At 40.3% G+C, this 20,001-nt stretch overlaps 1 protein-coding gene across 4 annotated transcripts in view; it reads left to right on the top strand.

The window, feature by feature from the left end:
- The window catches only part of LOC123239886 (myelin basic protein), a 52,151-nt gene that overhangs the window by 25,552 nt on the left and 6,598 nt on the right, over window positions 1-20,001 (top strand). The window contains exons 2-5 of one of the 4 annotated variants that reach the window (XM_044667220.1): window positions 10,032-10,139; window positions 11,385-11,420; window positions 11,741-11,773; window positions 13,353-13,398. In XM_044667220.1, the coding sequence (XP_044523155.1) occupies window positions 10,032-10,139; window positions 11,385-11,420; window positions 11,741-11,773; window positions 13,353-13,398 (223 nt within the window). Of the gene's footprint in view, window positions 1-10,031; window positions 10,140-11,384; window positions 11,421-11,740; window positions 11,774-13,352; window positions 13,399-17,721; window positions 17,848-20,001 lie in introns of all 4 variants that reach the window. The other 3 variants (XM_044667213.1, XM_044667225.1, XM_044667233.1) reach the window with 3 other exon arrangements.

Below are 20,001 nucleotides of genomic sequence, written 5' to 3'. Positions count from 1 at the left end.
TCTATCATTTCCATCATTTTCTAGCTTCCTCTCTTTTTCTTCTTTCTTTCCTTCTTTTTCCTTTTCATTCATTCTATTTTTCTCTTTTTTTCCCTTTCTTCTTCCTCTTTTCTTTCTTTCCATCTTTTTTATTTAGAAAATCACATGTATTTACAGATTTATTTTTATGAATACATCAAGACATTAAAATCAGACAGGAATTATATTTTATTCTTATTCTGGGCTTTTTGCATTTCACTGTAATCATATACCACAACTTGCTCAGCCATTCCCCAATTGATGGCCACCTCTTCAGTTTCTAGTTCTTTGCCACCACAAAAAGAGCAGCTATAAATATTTTAAAACATCTACTTTGGGGGCAGCTGGGTAGCTCAGTGGATTGAAAGTCGGGCCTAGAGACGGGAGGTCCTAGGTTCAAATCCGGCCTCAGATATACCCAGCTGTGTGACCCTGGGCAAGTCACTTGACCCCCATTGCCCACCCTTACCACTCTTCCTCCTAGGAGTCAATACACAGAAGTTAAGGGTTAAAATAAATAAACAAACAAACAAATAAATAAAGCATCTACTTTCTTTCCTTTTTTTTCTTGATCACCTTAGAAAATAAACATAATAGTGGATTCTAGGAGAAGGATTTCAAAATTGTTCTGTTCTATCATGTGAAATCAAAGGAGCATTTGGCCTTCTTCTCCCTAACAGAGAAATCCCAAGAGCATTGGTTATTCATCTTTACCGAGTACTTTCTTCAGTTGAGAGGTAATAAAAGACTCATTGGACATGCTGCTTTTAATCAAATTCTATATTCGATTAAGGAGTCCCAAACCCATGTTCACAATTCAACTCCTACTGTCCAAAAGGATGCATTTTCATGTCACGCTAAGGGAATGCTAATCTTTTGCTATTAGCTCAAAAGTGAAGAATCATGGCCACAAAGCAACTTGAGAGAAAAATAAGATGAGAATCCTTTTTCTTTTTTGTTGTTTTTTTTTGTTTGTTTTATGACTTCTTAGGTAAAGGAGAATGAATCTGAAAGCAAGGGAAGAAGAGCTCCTCTTGCTGGTAAAGAATATTATCCCAAGTTGAAAGCAAAACAGAGCAACTGAGAGCTACCTTTTATTTCTAACAGAAACCTCATGAGACTTCTTTAACAAATGACATCATTTAAACCTTTGCAGGCCCTTATGTTATATAATCAAGGAGCTGTATATAAAACTAGAAACTCTGAGAGCTGTTGAAAGTGGGGTTTGACTCGATAAATCAGAAGATGGTCCCTTCCAAATGGAAGGCAATAAGTTAGATTATCCAGGCCAATCCCCACATTTTACAAATCACATCATCCAGGCTCCAAAACATGAACTACTTTGTCTAGGGTCACACAAGTAGCAAGCAGCAGAACTGAGCTTTAAACTGGAAATCTGCTGCTGTTCTTGCTAACACAATATTCTACCTCCTCATATAATTCACTTCCAGGTTAGAAGAGAACACCCACGATCAAAAGCCTGTACAAATCATACTCATCACTGAGGATTTCTTTGTTTTATCAGTTGTATAAAAAGTGCATTCAATTAGTTGTTCTAGAGATCTCTCCAGTTCAATACTTTCCATAATTACTTTACTTTTATTCAGAATACACAAGCATAATTCTCAAAATTATTCAGATTGTGTCATCAGACTAAATTCCTCACTTTATTTGTTTTTGGTTTCTGTTGCTCTAAAGTTGGAATCTATTTAATTCCTTTGATCTTTCATTTCAGAAAATTAGTGTGGCTAAAGGGCTTTAGGTTTGCAGAGTTCAAAAAAAAAAGAAAAAGGTAGCTGCATATCTAGCAGAAGAATAGTAAGCAATAAGCTAATTACACACATCTCTCAGTGCTGACCCCAGAATTAGGAAAGTTCTTTTTTTTTCAAGGAAGACTCACTAATATTTATGGATACTTTTTGTTTTGACAGAGCAAACAAACCCCCGACAGATAATCAAAGCCCCCACAATGCACCTTTCTTGGGAAAGTTATACAAAATATCAGAGTCAGTTCACAATACATATCACTTTCAATTTTTGTCTGTTACCCAGAAGGATGCACTTTAATCTGACATTTTCCATTGTCTTTGACCTAAATTATATTATCCCCTGCCTTCATTTACATCAGTGTAAACTCCATTTATATTACTCTTTTAGTAGTGCTTAAGGTCCAGTCACTTCCATTCTTCGCTTTATGCGAGTTTTCCCAAACTTTCTCTGAATGCTTTGTAACCCTTTATACCTGTAAGCACTATAACACCCCAGGAAGACAGTCTCTTTCCAACTAAAAATCTGTGATCTATGAGCCTATCCACTGCAATTTGCTTAGTCATTCTTACAGATCTTGCTACCCTTCAAAAAGGGATAACTTCCATAATTTCTACATGTTCCTTAGATTGAATGCTAGCCCTAGGGAAATCTGGAAAATGGGCAAAATATGCATTTAGCAATTCTTCCCTACTTTTTCTATCTCTAGCCTCTCCCTTGTGCTCTCCAAGGTGTGATCCCTTCAGTTCTGGGGAAATAAAGTGAGAAACTCCCTTCTAAGCAGCTACATAGAGATTTCCCCTTCCCCCACCCCAGTCAGTCTGCAATTTAAAAGAGATCCAGAGGTAGGGAAACAATGAAAAATGAGCCAGTGAAAAAAGTTGTGATGGGAAAAGATCCTTTCAGTCCCGAGGCAGAATGGGCTACTTTGGAAAGTGGTAGTGTGTTCCCTCTCCTTGGAGATCTTTAAGCAGAGGCTGGAAGTCCACTGGTCTAGTATGTCGTAGGGTGGGCTTCTGCTCCTGAGGTCCCTTCCAACTCTTAATTTTGATGATTCCATGATGTCACCCCAAGGATGCAGTTTCCTCTGCCTATGCCTGCCTTGACTATGAACGGAATTTAGAAGATCAGAAAGCCATGCATTTCTTTTCATAGAAAGGTGCTTGACCCTCCAACTGACCTCAACCCAGCAATGTCATCCTGAAAAATAAAGTCATCTGCTGGGTAGGTGCTAGTTTGGGACTATTAAGGGAAGTTGAGTTATGACTTAGTGGCATACCTTCAGCTAGAAAGCTTCTAAAAAGAACTGAAATACTGCCATAGGCCAGGTTTACGCACCTTGGTGATCAGGCCACAGTACTCTACGTGCATGCCCACAGACATTTCTTTAAGCTGTGTAAAGGGACCAAACTAAGATGCTCCCATCAGTAGCTGCCATTCTTTCTCTAGCAGCTAAGGGTGAATTCCTTCACCCTTTTCTTGGGTTCACCAACAACTGTATTAAGCCATACCAGGAAACAAATAAATAAGACCCATTTAAAAGCCTGTGAAAGGGCACCAGACAGAAATGCTGCCAAATTGCTGTTTTAAATTCTTCAGCTACCACTCAGGGGTGACCTCTCCACATTCGCTGATGTAAAGCTTTCTATTTCTGGCTACGGAATGATGGTTCATAGTAAATACTCTATAGACCAAATATAATTGCAGGTCAAAGCCACTGATGAAAAAATAAAATCATATTCTCTGTTTAACAACAACAACAAAAGATCTACCTTCTTGTTTCAAGCAAAATTCTGTATAGCAAAGTTCCAACTTGGTAGATCAGTGGAATTTGTTGTAATAATATTACATCAGTTCCCTCTGTTTATATTCTAAGACAGTTTCTACAGCGGCATGATCAATCAATGGTATGATGTCTAAAGCATAATTCTGAGAGCAGGGATTATTAGTTCATGTTCTGGAATCAGGAGCTATGTTAGATCCTAGGAATTCAAAGACAAAATATTTGAACAATCCCTACTCTCAGAATACGACATTCTTTAAATGAGCATTTATTATTGATTGCCTACTCACCACCCAGCCCTTTATTAAGAACTATGAGGAAGTAGCCCAAAGAAATGGATGAATCTGGCTTCAGTGGAAGGTCTTGAGATTCACATCCCAACTCATACATATATTACCTATGTAATTTGTTATATATTATTCCTTTCATGGGGAGGTTGCCTGGTGCCCCCAGAAATTCTGTTAGGCTATATATTGGAAAGAAGTTATTAATCTTTAGCTAAGGATGGAGTTTCCACACTGATGAACTGATAGGTTGCTTGAATATGTACATTGACCTATCTATTTTTATAGATGGCTATATCTATCAATTCATATTTATAACATGATATATGTGTGTCTATATTATATGGCATGTGATATAGTCTGTATACTAGGTACATATAACATGTTACATATATTTAGTAGATAAAATATCATATACATGTATTTATTTGTAGGTCTTTTATTTCATTTATTAAGGTAGTTCCTGGTGAGAAACTTCCTTTATTAAGGTATAACTTTTCTGTAACTCAGTGTCTTTGAGACTGGCCTAAAACACCGAGAGATTACTTGACTTGCTTTGGCAGCCAAATTGTATCAGAGGAAGGACTTTTAACGTGAGGTCTCCCTGACTCTGAGGCCAGTTCTGTAGTCATTATACCTTGTTTTCTCTGGCCGTCCAAAGAGCAGAAAGATCACTGGATTGGGGATCAAAAGTTTAGATGTAAATCCTGGCCTTATCATTTATTACTCTATTTCCTCAAGTGTTTTATTTCTTACACCACCTAGTTTACTCATTCTCATGAGGATCAAAAGAAATGATGCCTGTAAAGTAGTAAGTTAAAGTACATAACATTTAGTGTTATGTGAAGTCAGTTATCTTATTATTATTATTTAAATATGCAACCCAGAATATTTATGTATATGTGTGTATACACACACACACACACAGAGCTGTGTCTTGAATTCTAACACCCAGTTTTTTAGCTAGAAGAGCTAAAATAAAAGCAAATGAAGTAACGTTTCCATGTGCATACATTGAAAAATCAGATTTTAGTGTGACTACTACAATCAGTAATCAGTCATTCACATCACAAAGGCATCACACACATCTTTCTTTCCGTCTGATTGATATCATTATTGATGGTATCAAACATTGGTCTACTTGTTCAATCTTTGTGCAAATTCATTATAAAGGCCAAAATGCTTTATTATATAAACAGTCTCTCTTCCTCTCTCTTCTCTGCCTTTCTCCCTCTCCTCCTTCCTCTTTCCCTCTCTTTCTTTTTCTATTTCTCTGGCTGTCTTCCTCTGTTTCTCTGTGTTTGTCTCTCTCTTTCTCTAATTTTTAAGACACTTGCTTACATTCATCAAAAAACTGCATGTGACTCAGTATGGAATGATACTACCTGTAACTCAAAAGCTATCAAATAATTTTCAGCATGTGGAAAAATCAAGAATGCAGAATGCTTCCTATTTTCTTAGCCCTTCTCCTGACTGGCCCAAAGCACCTTATAAGGGAGCGAATTGTTCCCATTTTAAGGCATTCATTAATTCTTTCAGGCCACAAGAGTGGTGTTTAGTAAATAACCTCTCTGGGCATACTTTGTAGACCCTAAGAGCTAGAGAACTTTGAAGAAAACCATTTCCTAGTGGCCTCTCGGCTAATTAGTTGAAGAGTTCTTGCTATTTTCCATGCCACTCTTGCTATCTGAAAGTTCTCATTTCTGTAGGAGTCTTCTCTTGAGGATGTCAAGCACTTTTCGAATAACATTTTTCTGAGCTGATAATAACAAAGCTTTACACTTTTATGGCACTTCATGCTTTTTAAAAGGGTTTTCACGTACCTAATAAGAAACCAGTGAAGGAGATAGGCATGGGGCACACACACCTTTTATTGTTGCCATTTTGCAGATTGGGAAACTAAGAACTTAAAGAAGTTATGTCACTAAGAGATAGGGCTGGCATATAGGAAACAATAATACAAGATGATAACATATAGGTAGCTAAGCACTAACCTGTGGGTATCAAGTATATTTGTTTTAGGAGTTTAGGGGAAAGAACTAGAAGACTCAAGGAAGTCTTCAGGGAAGGAGTAGATCTACAGGCTCTTTCCTCTAGTCCACACATCCTTCTGCTGCCAAAACAATATTTTTTTGAATGTAGATTCCCTGTTAGGTCACTAACAGTTTTTTAAAAGCGTCATCACTTCTGAATACCTCTCAAAAGCAATTCCCTATTGCTTCTGAAGTTCCAGCTTCTCTTCTTGGCATTTAAGACCCTCCACAATCTTGTGGCCCACTCCCCTTCTATTATATCTCATCTTATTCCCCTCCATGCACTATATGCTTCAGCCAGCAATCTGCACCACTTCCCAACATTCTCTGGGATCCTCTCACACCTGTTAGCACTTGGTTGCTACTTAGGCACAGAATGCTCGTTCTCTCCACACTTTTCCATCTTTTCCTGTTGAATTCCTTGCCATCCTTTGAAGTCCAGCTAAGCACTGTTTCCTTCACACAGTCTTCTCTTCTTTGTCAAAGTCCAATGAATACTTTGATTTGTAACTCTTTAATGGGCTTGTCATGTAATATTCTAGATTATGAATCTGTCTTATCCATAAGGTCTTTAAAGGTTGGGCCCCCCCATTGTTACCTAAACTTTGTTTCTCTTCTCTTTTCCCTCAGACACAATTTATCCAGTGTTGCTCCACCCACAGTAGACATGTAACAAAGGCACGTTGACTTGCTCAGGAGTGAAGGAGAGGCAGATTTGGGAAAGATAGACAGTAGAATCAATGTCGATTCAGGATGTAGAAAAGCATGAATGAAATTGGAAAACTATCCCTTTTTTAATTTGTAAAAAAGAAGAGGATGAAGGGAAGAAAATTTTAGGAAAACGAATTGATGCATTGACAAAATCTGACATAATTTGCAATATTCCATACCCGGGGACCCCACCCACCACTCACCCTTATCCATTTGTCTCTGCAAAGGAGTGGAGGAAGGTGTCTTCTCATATCTCTTCAGGACTCGGCATGTACTTTATCACTTTGCAACATTCACTTTCAACTTTGTGTATGGTGGGGAATCATACATTGTTTTCTTGACTCTGCTTACTTTGTTTCAACAAGCGAATAGTTGATTGAAGAAGAACATAGACCACTCATGCAGGGAGAGCAAAGGATGTCAACAAAAAATAAGGAAAGTTCCCAGTATGATGAATAGACTTCCAAAGGGTGACTTTATGGGAGAATAAGGAAAAATTTTGCACAGGATGGACATGCATGAATCACCCATCAATTTTGTTCCAATCAATATTGTTGAAGGTAAGATTTTTAGAGATGAGAGCTTAGAGATCCTTTTGAGTAAGATGTATTTATAAAGGAGCTTTGAGAAAAGCCTGGATTCAACTAACACAGGCCAGCTGAGAGCCTGTTGCAATAGTTTAGGACAGAGACAAAAGGACTAGATAAGGGTAAATGGAAAGGGAAGGGCAAAATGAGATTTTGAAAGAGAATGCAAATAGGAGAATTTGATATAAAGGATAAATCACAAGTTTACTACAAGATTTCAAGCCTGAGCAACTTGGGAGAATGGTTTTATTGCTGACAGAAGCCAGAAGGGAGGTTGGCTGGGGAGAAGCTCATTTGAAAGGAAAATGATAGTAATACCAGGAAATCAAACCTCCCAATCCTGACACCTCATGGGGTCCCCTAAGCCATTTTTCACTTGGCTTATGCTCATTCTATCAGTTAAAAAATTATATGCAATCTCATTAAAGTCTGAAGTACTATAAACATTGTCTAGGCCCTAAAACATTTCTTTTTTGGTTAATAGTATAAGCATTTCAAAAGTCTTATCCTTAGAGATCAACTTTCTTCTCTTCTCAGTCATCAGTCTTTATTTTGCCTTCTGTTCACACACTTTTGATGACAAGCCTATCCATTAAACTTAATCCAAGCTAATGAAAATGACGGGGATCTCTTTGTTGCCATTTGAAATTATTTGGAAACATAACAATTCCTGCAAGGTTCTGTATTACTATATAACTTTTAAAACCACAAACAAGAAAAAGAATATCAGAATCCTTGCGGATCACATGCAAATCTTGCCTGTAACACAACATTCCTTTGAAAGAGAGTAGCTCTAATAAAATGTGAAAGTTAAACCCATCAAGAAAAGAAATTGCTTTTTTAACACACTTAGAGCCAGTGGTTTGACTATACTTCACTGGCTGATGGCTGTGACAAGTTATCCTGACCTTATAAGACAGAAAGTCTTCCTGCTCTCCTTCTACTCTTTTTTTTTTCATACTTGCACAATTGCAACATAATAAAGCTGCAGAACATGTGTATTTATGTACAATGGTGCATGTCAAAGAGAAGAACCAAGGTAGACCAATGTAAACAGGGCTTACGAGAAAGAAATCATTCAGAATATGAAGTTCTTTGCATATCTTATTTTATCTTTACAAAGAAGATTGGTGCTCTTATTTTTATATATTTTTATTTTACATGTAAGAAAACTGAAATTAAGTGACTTGTACAGATATATAAGCACATGAAGCAGGATTTAAAATTCTAGACTCCATGTCCCAGGCTCTAACACTGTGTCATCTAGTTCCTGAAAATTAATTTCAGTATACTTTTCTTGCAAGGTCTTGGGTTGTTTTTTATTTCCTTCTGAGAATCATTAAAAAAAAAAACCTTACCTTTCACCTTAGAATCAATACTATATATTGGTTTCAAGGCAGAAGAGTAGTAAGGGTTAGGCAATGGGGACTAAGTGACCTGCCCAGGGTCACACTGCTAGGAAGTGTCTAAGGTCAGATTTGAACCTAGGACCTCCTATCCCTAGACCTGGCTCTCAACCCACAAAGCTACCCAGCTGCCCCCTAGCATCACTGTGTTTTTTTTTTTGACAAGACCAATAATACCCAAATCAAGTTCTCTTTACTGCTACAATCTAAAGGATGTGATCTTAGAGATGTGGGCAGAGATCACAAGCGAGCCATGTTTTTCCATCCTCATGACTCTCGTTCATGTCCTTATATAAATTCACCGAATAAAGTTCATTCCCTCTGCTGGAGGCCTTTAGCTCATTTTCTTGACATTATATGGATCTTAGTGGAATGTACATGGACTGTCTGTTGGTTATTGCTTAGTCTCACAGAATGGTCAGCTCTCTTTTTCTCCTGGTTATATATTTCTCTAATGTCCTCTTCCTTGCCCTTTCTCTATAGAACTATATATGACTGAACTTCTTGCTTTTTCTCTCCCTCTTAAGCATCTTAAAAGTCTTTGGTACTATTGAAGATTGGGAATTTTTACTTTTATCTACAGAACTCATTGATCCTGAAAGAGCCACAATTTCCCCTTTCCCCTTCTGACTTCATTTTTTTTCCTGATCATGATGAAATCGTCTCAGTTGGTGACTACCATGTGCCCCGCCCCCCACCTTGTTATTGCTGTATTTACTGAGCTAGAAAGTTATGATTCCCAGTGATCATGAATCTGCCATGGGTCACTCATACCCAATAGTGCTTACATCTTTACCTCCTGTTAAATCAAAATGTAGCAGTTATTGTGCCAAATTGTGCAGACCCCATTATTGTTAGAGCACAAGACATCCATTTCAGTTGACCAAGGCTATTTCATGCTTTGTAACCACTTCAGAGTTAATGGTCTGATACTTCTTTTGTTTTTACTAGTTAGTCAATGGGTAGCTCCTAGGATATTTCCCTTCATCAAAACTGACAGCCTGGATAACAGAGGGAGATCTCTCTGTGCCTTCTTTAACCTTCCTTTGGCCTTAAACCAAATTGACCTTCCCCTGAACCAACACTGTGGGTTAAGCCATTCTCTGATACTCTAAATTATAATTTCTACAGGAATAGACTCACCGGCTTTGTAAAGGCACGCTGGTCCCTACGTAAGTTACAGGTCATATTTTCAATGGTGATATGTACACTTCTACATTGTAATGGAAAAATGAATGGCAGTGTCTCCCATGGAATAGAGAAATGTGTATTATATCAGAAAAGAATTCTTGTGGTTTTTTTAAAGTGTTTTTCCCCCTGGAACTTCTTCTTCTTTTTTTTTTTTTTTTTTACCCTAAACTTCTGATCTCACCTCTCTGGGGCTCTGAGTTTGTCTCCACTTTGCAATGTCTTCATGTCAAGCTTTGCATCTTGCATTTCAGGATCTCCATCATGCAACAAGAGCTGGCCATTATGGCTCCCTGCCACAGAAGTCCCAGCATGGCCGCACTTATGATGACAACCCTGTAGTTCACTTCTTCAAGAACATTGTAAGTTTCTTCCTTGTGAGGTCTTTGGGAAAAGAAAGACATTTGTTGGGGGAACAGATTGGTCCTTGGATATTTCTGTGGCATGACCCTTATCTTGAAGGTAAAAATAGGAATCAACGGTCCTATTATTGGCAAACCACAGACAGAACCAAAAGCCTTCTACTTTGAAAACTCTGGGCCCCTAGTGGGGCAGCTAGGTAATTCAGTAGATTGAGGACCAGCCCAGAAATGAGAGGCCCTGTTTCAAAACTGTCCTCAGACACTTCTTAGCTGTGTGTCTCCCCGCAAGTCGCTTGACCCTCATTGCCTAGTTTTCCCACTCTTCTGCCTTAGAACCAATAGACAGCATTGATTCTAAGATGGAAGGTAAGAGTTTAAAGGGGGGAAAAGCAAATACTGGACTCTGATTTTGAAGATGACATTGGCAATTGAGATAAATATCAGGCAGAGCTCAAAAGTTTAAAACAAGCCCTTCTCCATTCTATTTTTCATAAGCTAATCCTGTGTATTTAGAGAACTTCTACTAGTGATTAAATGTCATAGAATTACAGGTTTTTAAATTGTACTTTTTTTTAAACCCTTACCTTCTGCTTAGGATCAATAGTAAATATCAGTTCTAAGGCAGAAAAACAGTAAGAGCTAGGCAAATGGGGTTAAGTAACTTGCCCAGGCTCACACAACTCAGGAAGTGTCTGAGGTCACATTCGAACTTGGGACCCTCCTTATCCAAGCCTGATGCTCCATCCACTAAGTCATCTAGCTACCCCAAATGATTGCCATTTAAAAACCAAAATGCCACATGATACTGATGAGAAAGTCCTCGATCAATCTGCCAACAAGCACTTCCTATATACCAGGAACTATGGACACAAAGAGGGGGGAGAAAACCCCATTTTTCAAAAAGCTTACAATGCAATGTGCAAATCTTTGTTAAAGGAGAAAAATTCTACAGAGGCTTTTGAAACATTTCCTTGCTCTTTATCTTAAATTTTCTGAACAAGCATTTCCTGGGATATGTAAAATAATGCTGCAGCATTTCAAACTCTTGCTGAAGTCCAAATTCCTGCAGCTTGTTTTGAGCCTTGGGGCAGCCTGGGAATCTCATGAATCTCAGACACTAGGCATTGCCAGCCCAGGAAGAGTGGTAACATGAGGTTTAGCAGCCCAGAGGGCAGTTAACCGAGGGTCCTGAGGACTCATTGGCCCCTCAGTCACCTCTTCACCATTCTCTGCATTGTCTTCCAGGTGTCACCTCGGACACCACCTGCAGGACAAGGAAAGGTAAGACATGATCTTGAAGGGACTGTGGGAGGGGTGGATGGGAGGGAGGGGGGAAGGAAGGCAACCAAAGCTGATTTTTTAAAAAGCCGTCCTTTTCCCTTAGTCATTCCCTGGAAGTTCCTAAAGCAAGTAGGAGAGAGGTTGACTCTCCCTCGTCCAGGAAAAATTCATCACCAGCCCGCGCATGTGGAATGACGTCCAGCGGCCATGTTGGGCTTGCTGGGTCCTGGGCTCTTGCTGGTGTCCGTGAGGTCTTGAGAGCCCATGTCCTCAGCGCTTGTTTGTTGACCATGTTGCTGTTTCTTTCTCTTCCTGTATAGGGGAGAGGATTATCCCTCAGCAGATTTAGCTGGGTAGGTGATGACTGCGTTTTCCTTTGGCTCCCCCTACCTGTCTAGCTACTGCAGCCACTTGATTTTTCCGTTCTGGTTTTCTTTTCAGTTGCTTAACCTATTCCGAACCTTTTCTTCCCTATAAACAGCAGTTTGCTTGTGGCTGTAATTTGGGTGCTTTGCTTCTGAATGGGAAATGTGGCCTTTTCTACGATGACTCAACTCTTCTGCTTTAGCTCCAGTGGGACAAACCCACTTCACGCATAGCAAACCACCTTTTCTCCTTCGAGGCTCCTGGAAGATTCGGCTGTTTTTCTTTTCTTTCTTTCTTCTGTTTTCTTTTTCTTTCTTTTTTTTTTTTCTTTTGGAAGGACGGGAGGGATGGGGAAGAGATAAAATCAGAGTTGGTTACCCAACCCTGGTTTGTCTTATAATACAGAACGGTAGCACCTCATTTGGCCAACTGAAATTTTCCCTCAGACATAGGAGATGAGGGAAGTGAATCCTGGGGTCTGGAAGAGGGCAGCAGTGTTAACAAAGAGTTAAAAAAAATGACCTTTCAGTGGAGCTTTTGAAGGCTAATTCCATTTATTGGAAAGAAAAAGACAGAAGAAAATTCCTTTTAAAATGAGATTTTGTCCTTAAATTATTTGAATTTAAAAATCAAGTGAAAAAAGAAAATGAAATTATAGACATCTGCTAGCAAGACCACAAGGCTCAATAAACATAAACTCTATATAGTAGGGTTTGCTTTTTCCCTCTCATTTACTGGAAATGACTATGGCCTTATGATCTCTCAGTTATTCTTCAAGGTCTCTCCATTGAGGTTGACAAAATTCTCTAGCAGATATCCCTGGCTTTAGCTACTGTTGAACAGTAGGCTATATTTGACTTCCACTTCACAAACTCACAGACTGTACCTTCTCTAAAGAAAGTGGGGCGGGGGTGGAAGAAATCACATCAATGACACACTTTACCACAGACAGAAATTGAATGCTTCTAGGAGGTCCTAAATGACTGTCAAAAAAAAATGTTTCCATTGACTGGAGAGGACACTTTCTCTAGGATGAACCCTAAGCTATGTTATTATTTAAATTTCAGGAATTTAAGGGAATGTGATTCAGTCAGTGTAGGTACTCATTACACCCAGGCAGTTGGTAGCCTTTGTAGGTGTTCTTCATGAGCCACTGTGGCTAGAAAAAACAATAACCTAATGATTACAGTTCTAGGGAGGAAGTCCTCCAAATTTGGCTAGACTGGACCTTGGATGACAGACATCCACTCTGTCACTGGGCTTTTCTAGCATGGTTAGGTCTGTATGAGCTTACGCTCCACTGGAATAGTCTTTGAGAACCCAAGATCACCTCCAAATCAGGAGGAAGCGTTCCAGTAGGACTCTGAGGGAAAGGACCCTTATCTTCAGTGTGATGAACTATATATATTCTGAGCCTGATTCTCTGACCCTGGGATGCGGGTGGGGGCTTGGGGTAGGGGGGGTGGGTATGACTAGGGAAGGGCTCAGCAGGATTTATGAGGGGGTGGGAAACTTCAGTTCCCCTACAATAGGAGTGTCCAATAGAAGATTTTCTTCTCTCCACAGCAAAAGGAGTGGGACATGAGGAGCAGAAATGGGAAAATTTGGCACTGTAGGTATCCAGAAGCAGAGCTGTCCTAATCTAGCCTCATCTAAACACTTCATCAGTCCCTCAGATTGCTTCACAAATTTGCAAAGCATATAGACCCTTTCCTCCCAACCCCTTCCTTCCTAGAGGACTTTGCCTGTGGCAAAATCTATACCCTTCCCTTGCTCAACTTAAAAGAAAAACCGGTGTAAATGGCACTGACAAATTAGGGTTTATAAAGTTTATTTAAAAAGGGGGGAAACTTTTTTTAAGAAGTTAAATCAATGACTGTCTCACCTTGGCAAATGAAAGTATACTTTTTTTTTTGAGGCAACTTGGTGAGGGGAAAAAGCCCTGGATTTATCGTCAAGACCTGGGGTTCAAATGCCAGCTCTGCACCTTACTGTCTATATGACCCTGGGAAAATCAACCCCTCTAGCCTTTGTTTCCTCATTAATAAAAATGGAGTTAGAATAGCTCATCTTTAAGATTCCTTCTAGTTCTAAGTCCTGTGGTTTCAAGATCAGAGCTTTAGAACTAAATGAGACTTAAAGGGCCATTAAGACCAAATCCTTCATTTAATAGATGAGAAAACTGAGCACCATCCCCACCCCACACCCAGAAGTAATACAGTAAAAAGGAAAGAATGATAGATTTGGAATCAGAGGACCTGGGTTTGAACTGTTATTTACTTTATTTTTGTTTAACTCTTACCTTCTGTCTTAGAATACTAAGTATTGGTTCTAAGGCAGAAGAACTGGTAAGAGTGAGGCAATTGGGGCTAAGGGACTTGCCCAGGGTCACTCAGCTTGTCATTTACCTTTGACAGGTCTTTTGGAAAAAAATATGCAAAAACCCCTCATATATCCAAAATGGATATGTAATAACATCAGTTTGGCTATTCCCTCCAAGATACTGATCACAACCCATTCATGTCTGCGGGACCTATGTGACTCTTGGCTATGTCCACTCACAAGTTTGCCACAGGGGGTCCACCCACCATGCTGGGGGCCTTCCTTTGCTTTCTTCTGACATCACTAAGGGATTAGTGGACCATTTGGGCCATCCACCTGTCATCCCTTGCTCTCTCCACGCTACCAGCCCATCTTCTCTTTCCATCATATGTTTCTTTGGTGATATCCTTTTCTCCAGGTTCTTCCAAGTTCTTTAGTTATTATATGTTGCAGCCTGCTCACTCTTACCATTTGGCTCTCCATTGCCCAGAATGTGATACTCCTTCTGAATTCTTCAGACACAGTAGCGTTTACATGATTCAGAGTCGTATAGTACCACTAGTGGAATATCAGTATTAAAAAGCCAGACCTTTGTTTCTGGGAGCAGTTTAGGGTCAATCAAGGAGATTTTGGAGAAATATCATTAGCAAACGAATGCCTGATCTTACTGAGTGAACTCTCAGGGATTCTCCCTAATGCCACAGGAGTAAATAAGAGGGAAAATATCTACAAGATATTTTCCTCCACTATCACACATACGGAAATGGTAGACATAAGCGGCTTGCTATCCGTTATCTGTGGTAAGAGGAGACAAAGATGGTATGGATAAGGATCATTCACAAGAAATTCTAACCCTTAGTTTCCACTGCCTTCCTCTCCAGACCTTTGAAAGAGCTACAAACAATGGATCAGTTTTAAATGACCAGGAATTTCACTTCTTTTCTTCCTTCCGTTTCCATGCTACTTTTTGGCAGAGGTGCTAACAAACTGTAATGTGACCCAAAGGAAGGCAGCAGGAGAGAGCAGGGGGAGAAGCCAGGGCTTTTAGAGGATGCACAAAGTGGAGTGGAAACACCCGGGCTACTCATCCAGGCAGTCATCAGGTGTATATGAATAAGTGCCTGCTAGCTGCACTGTATCACTCCTGCTGGGGGAGCCTCAAAGCTTGGGTAAGATATAGCCCCTGACCTCAGGGAGCTCATGGTCTAGTAGCTAGACGATGAAGAAATGGCCATCTGATTTTAATGTTTAAAAATCTCTGCATGGTACCGTTGGTGACATACGGTACACTATTCATCCCATACGGGGTCTTCCTTTTGCCAGTAGCTTTAAGCAATGGTCCCCAAAGGTCAGCCCAAAGCAGGCCTGATCGTAACCTCTACTTCTTGCAGAACTCTCTCCCAGACTGGGCCATTGTCCTGATTTTTCCCCACCTGTTAAAACCTGCTGTCAGATCCTTTAGTCACAACTATTGATAACACCTTAAAGAATTTACATTGGAACTGGGCTGGGAGCCCTAGACTGAAGGGGTCAAAATGAATCATCAGCTGTTGGGAGGCTGGGGTGTGGGGAGGCTGTGCTGTTGTGGTTTGGGGTGGTTAATCTTCCTGGGCTCTAGGAGAGAAAACAACTCCAGCCCAGAGGCTAACCTGAAAGTTTTTATCTCCCTTTCTGTGTCTGCTCCATTTCCAGCCCAAGTAATATTGGTCGACAGTTTTCTTTTCCCCAAGCAAAAGTCTCCCCTGGTTTCTTTCAGAGGTTTCCAGGATGGCCAGCCACCTTGTTGGGAGATTCTGAAGGCCCGTGGTTCATTTTACCAACCTGTGCCACATGTTTCCTGATAAATTCTAGGTTGTCCAACAGAAGAACAAGTGAGACTATAAAAGGAGAAATACAGTCAAGCAAATTATGAATCGGGATAATAGCTCGAGAACCTAATATTTTAAAGGCACTTTGTCTTCAGAGGAAGGCAACAGGAAATGCAAAGCAGTTTATCATTCTAACTTGAAAATGCCATCCCGCTATCATTTTCAGTTATTTTCTTTATTTGTTTCGCTTAGCTCCGTTTAACCATCATCCGTCCCTCTGTGTACCAGCATGGAGAGAGCTGTTGGTGGCAGCTGCAGGGAGACCAGGACAGCCCTGGCCTCAAGCTATCGGGAAGCTTTTGCAAGCTGTTCCTTGTTCCCATTTCATTTTTATTAACACTAGCAGCCAAACCTGAGAGCGTTGTTTTTCGGTGGAAGTAGTGTGGGGGTGCTACATTCCACAACAGGAAATAGGGCTTAATGAAGAGTCAGTCAGGGTAAGGCAGGATTATAGACGAGGCAGGAAGGGTTAGTACTGAGGGGTCTGGTTTTCCTGGCTCTGCTGGCAATTGCTTGATTTTTTATAAGCCAGTCAGCCTCTCTGGGCTTCATTTCTCATCTATAAAGCAGCAAGAGGACTGTCTGCCCCTATTAACCCAATAAGGATGTGCAAAGTGAAAAGGAGAGAAGACACAGGAGAGGGCTATCTATAGACATTCTAGGTATAACCATCTCCCCCAATGAGCCACATGTGAGAGCTGAGAGCATCTTTATACCAGTTTGCTTGTGTTAGATGACTTTTCTTTTTCTTGTCTTGCCAATAGACTTCAAACTACCCTAATATTTTCCCTGTGCCCTTCTTTAATTTCAAAAACAACACACGCCATGTGAAAATAAAGCACATCGGAAAACAGGACCATTCTTAGGGCTATCGGTAATGAAATCTCAGGATTCCTTTGTTTATTCTTTTTAACACTGAGAGTTTTCATCATCTGCAAGGAGCGAAAGGTGAAAATGGGCAGGGGACCCTCCTGTACCAGAAGGAAGACTGCAAGCCTCCTACTGGCACTTGTCTTTTGGCTTCGCCATTGCCCACACTAAGGATGCTGGGCACTGAAGTTCAGGTGCCCTTGGGTACTGAGAGGCCATTCTAGTTCAGTGATTTTAAGACAAAGCAAAGGAAGGTTTAAAGGGGGACACCAGGTCCAGTTCTGTTCATGTGGAACCCTTTCTTCATAGGTTTACAGATTTAGAGCAAGAAGGGGCCTTTGAAGCCATCTAGTCTAACCCTTTCATTTACAGATAAGGAAAGTGAGGCTTAAACATCTGCTAAATAATTTAAGTGTTAAGAATTAACTCATTCATCCATTCAACATCCATTTATTTTGCCAGTGTAGGTGCCAGATAGAATTAGTCCAGATCATATAATACAAATTCACCTAAAATAAGCAGGAACGAAATCCCCTGAGTGCCTCCATCTCTGCAGAGATTTCTTAGCTTCTTTTGTTCTGCCCCGTACCATCTTTACAGGATTTTTTTTTTATTTGAACAGATTTCCTTTGACAAGCTCTACCCTGACATCACATTGACATATCTTCCCCTCTCACATATTTTAATGCAATAATGAAACATGTTTTCTTGGAATTAGTGATTGATTTACATTCCCACTGGGGGACACTCAGGTCTGCACAATCAAAACAATTTTCATCCCCTTTCATTGTCCATAGTTGCTACTGGCCCTCCACCCCAGCCAACACATCCCTCCTGGGAAGGAGCCTGAGTCACCTGTTTGTCTTTCTTTGCAGGGAGCCGAAGGGCAGAAGCCAGGGTGTGGATATGGAGGAAGGGCTTCAGACTATAAATCAGCTCACAAGGGATACAAGGGTGCACACCCAGATGGCCAGGGCACTCTTTCCAAAATCTTTAAACTGGTAAAGTAAACAATTATTACAGTCCATGAAATGCAGGGCCCACAGAACAACAGAGACGTGGCTGTCTGCACAGGACATCAGTCACAGACCTGTTAGGATGTTCAAGATGCTGTATGCTCCCCTTAGGTGTTGGGGGCCAGATTTCCTCCAGCACCAGGGAGTAGGTGGGGTCTGTGTGTCAGGAGGAAGCCCTTGGAGGCACCGCTGAGAGGATTTTGCCAATAAGCTGTCTCTAAACTGGACTTTTGGAGTGACTTTTCCCTGGATAATAGCACATATCTTTGCATTCCAGGACCTGAAGGAAAGCTGTGCAAGCTATCTCTTTGACCTCCATATCATTCCCCTCAGAAGTGTCCTTGCTACCCATATTCTACTATTAAACCCCTGAGCACAGAGCTGCTTGGGAGGTAGTTGTACTTAATCTTCTCCTACTCAGAGGGTTAAAATCCAATTATTCTTTCTCTGCTCAGGAATAGAAAAAAATAAAGGTTACTGATATTTTAATTCCCTGTGCTAGGAAAATTAAGAAAGACTTCAGGGGATTATGCTAGCTAGTTTCAAGAGCTGGTAACTGTGTCCATTTTCAAGTAGGAAAAATCATAGAATGTAGCTAGAACAGGCTTTAGAAAGCAGTGTGCTCTGACCCTGGAGATAACCTGCCACTTTCAGCATCACTTGGGAGGAACTTGTCACCCTGACCTACTGCTCAACTTTTTTATATTTCTCCTTTTCTATGATTTTCTCCTTTTGTTTGTTAGGGTTTGGGTTTTTTCCCCCCTCTGGGTAGTGGACTTTTATATAGAGAATATATATTTTTAAATGGATGCTTCTACATCTTCCTATTCATCACATACTCTTAAGCAAAGTCAGCCCATTCTCCTCCCTTAATTGGTGTTGGAACAGCCAGGATTAAAACAATCTTTGAATTCAATTTAATTCAATCCACAGCAACAAATATTTAGTAAGCACCTGCTTGCCTTGAACAAGGTACTTTATTTACAATTTAATAAGAGGAAGAATAAGACATGTGCCCAAATAAATACTTTCTGGAGTCAAGGATGAGGGTCAAAGGAGAGATCCAGAAAAAGTGCTTTCAAAGATTTTGATGGTCTTCAACTGTGAGGAAAGGGAAGTCTTCTTGAGGCATGAGAGAGGTCACACCTCAGGTGGCTTTGAAGGGAAAGAAGTATTTTAATATACAAAGTTATGAGGAAGGAATGTTTTTCAGGCAAGGAAGAAAGCCAAGGCTTTGCCTAATGGAGGAGTGACAGAGCTGTTGAAGTGAAATGAGTAAGCATCTCAGCTTAGTTCAGTTGTCTCGCATTTTGAAGGGGGAGAAGAAAAAAAGAGTGGTATAAGGCTGGACAGGTGGAGAGGCTTTGCCTGGTCCTAGTTATAGACATTTCCACTGATGGAATGTCAAAATCAAACTGCATGCTTACAAATAAATAACAAGGCAGGGCGTGTCAGACATGAGAGGCAGCATGGTAAAAATTTTAGAGTCACCAGCTTTGGAGTAAAATCCACCCCTGACCACTTACTATCTGTGTGACCTTAGCCAAGTCACATATTCCCTCTGTGCCTTGGTTTCTTCACCTGTAAAATGAGAATGTTAGACTGGGTGATCTCTAAGGTCCCTTCTAAATCAGGGAAATAGATGCAGAGAGAAAAACACCAAAGTCCATTACATCTATGCTATGTGTTTTTTGGTCAGGAAAATCTTAAGCGGTAAAAGCTTTCAGCTCTTCTCTCTAGATTAGAATAAGAAACAAACATTCCAGGGTAGCATTTTCCATCACTAACCTGGGATTATATAAATGGAGGTAGAGGAAGTCATTCATGCTTAACCAGAACCACGTTTGTGTTTTTCCATAAAAATGGAGTACCCTGTTCCCTTGGCTTGGATTTGCCACTGTTTGGAGAGTCTAATATCCATCTCTGGAATTAAGTAAATACTATTATCAGCTAACATTTATGTAATACTTTAAAGATCTCACCCAATTCTCACCAAAACCCTGTGAGGTAAGTCCTTTTATTATCCCCATTTTACAGAGACTGAGAAGTTAAATAATTTGACCAGTCACACAGCTAGTAAGTGACTGGGGCAGGAGTTGAACTCAGCAATGCCTGACTCCAGCTCCAGTGCCATATCCC

This window comes from Gracilinanus agilis, chromosome 1, assembly GCF_016433145.1.
Source record: "Gracilinanus agilis isolate LMUSP501 chromosome 1, AgileGrace, whole genome shotgun sequence".
Lineage (NCBI taxonomy): Eukaryota > Metazoa > Chordata > Mammalia > Didelphimorphia > Didelphidae > Gracilinanus > Gracilinanus agilis.
This window is presented reverse-complemented; position numbering and strand designations above follow the sequence as displayed.